Raw genomic sequence first — 1691 nt, forward strand, 5'->3', positions numbered from 1 at the left:
CTCAGTACTGCTAGGAATGACTGGTTGGAGTCCTGCAAAACATCTCAGCCTATCATGACTAAGTGTACTCATCATAAGAAGCCCTATACCTCTATTTTCTGTTACAGAGACAAAGAAAACACATGAAGAGCAGAAGAAGGAACTGTGTGTACTTATTAAAGATAAGGCTGACCTCACATGTCATCAACTAGCATCAGGTGAGCCTTATTCTGTGATACCACCCTGCCCCCTACTGGGCATCACTGGGTAGTGACACGAGACAGGGCTCAGACCCATTATGCCATTCAGTAAAAGTCTTATAATAATGATGTCAATAGATGGAGAATAGGCCAATTAGATCAATTAGATGTGGAACAGGGAAAGTGAATCAGACGTATAGCGTTGGTCCGCCAGTTCCAGTGTTCGGAGATGATTTTCAATTAAAAGTGGTAAACTACATATATAAAACTATTGAGGGGACTTCGCACATTTCTAGTCCATCCATGTCCATGTTGCTCTCCATGTTGGTCTCCAAGACAAGCGCGGGCCACGCCCCTCTCTTTTGTATCCTTCTGAGCAACACTGCCCTCTGGGGCTATGGGGTGTGTAGTCAGTTATGGAGTGTCTAGTCAGTGCAATCAAATCTACCTAGACCTGGTGTCGTCACACTAGACATCATTGATACAACAGCATTGTAAAGGCCCAGTATAAACTATGTATATGTCCTCCACAGTGGACGTCACTCTGGACCCTGATACAGCACATCCTTCGCTTATCCTGTCTGAAGATGGGAAACAAGTGAGAATGGGAAACAAATATCAGAATCTCCCTGACAACCCAAAGAGGTTTAGTAGGTATAGCAATGTCTTGGGGAAGGAGGGCTTCTCCTCAGGGAGATTCTACTATGAAGTTCAGGTGAAGGACAAGACTGGCTGGACATTAGGAGTGGCTAGAGAGCCCATCAACAGGAAGGGGGAGATCAAACTTAGCCCTGACAATGGATACTGGACTATGTGGCTGAGGGATGGGAAGTACAAGGCTCTAGCTGATCCTCATGTCCTCCTCTCTCTCAGTCAGAAGCCCCAGAAGGTGGGGGTGTTTGTAGATTATGAGGGGGGTCAGGTCTCCTTCTATGATGTGGACAACAGGTCTCATATCTACTCCTTTACTGGCATCACCTTCACTGAGAAACTCTATCCATTCTTCAGCCCTCATCTTAATGATGGTGGTAAGAACTCAGCCCCACTGGTCATCACTCCTGTCAATTAAACAGACTGAGTTATAATCTTTGTGGGATTTCATGTTTTTCGGATTTTCATTTTTCGTTCTTTTACTTTTTTACTTTTTTACTTTTACTTTTTTTTTCTTGATATGATGTAGAGAAACCCTGTTTAAGTGATTCACAGAAACAGTATAGAACATATTGTGATGGTCATGTATTTTCACACAAAACTAAAAAGATGAAATGAGATGAGATGAGATGCTTCAATGCAAATGTCTGATATCTGATCCCCTCTCATTGAATGTAACGTACTTGATTGCTTATATGTTTATTATCATTGAATACAGGATAAGATTTTAATGTAAATTTGGTTGAATAAAGATGTTATTGCTAAAGTGGTTCGCTGAATCTCTTTATTGACACACAGTAGATGATGCTCATAGAAAACAGATACTCATGTAATTACACTGGTAGATAAAACACAGACACA

At 41.7% G+C, this 1691-nt stretch overlaps 1 protein-coding gene across 1 annotated transcript; it reads left to right on the forward strand.

The window, feature by feature from the left end:
* Positions 1-693: 693 nt before the first annotated feature.
* Positions 694-1525, forward strand: LOC310824353 (zinc-binding protein A33-like; the record flags this gene model as incomplete). The annotated part of the gene is made up of 1 exon (XM_083697609.1): positions 694-1525. One exon carries the CDS (start codon positions 694-696, stop codon positions 1246-1248), a length of 555 nt encoding a protein of 184 aa, XP_083553735.1. The 3' UTR covers positions 1249-1525.
* Between the last annotated feature and the right edge of the window lie 166 nt (positions 1526-1691).

This window comes from Argentina silus, assembly GCF_951799395.1.
Source record: "Argentina silus genome assembly, contig: scaffold_107, whole genome shotgun sequence".
Lineage (NCBI taxonomy): Eukaryota > Metazoa > Chordata > Actinopteri > Argentiniformes > Argentinidae > Argentina > Argentina silus.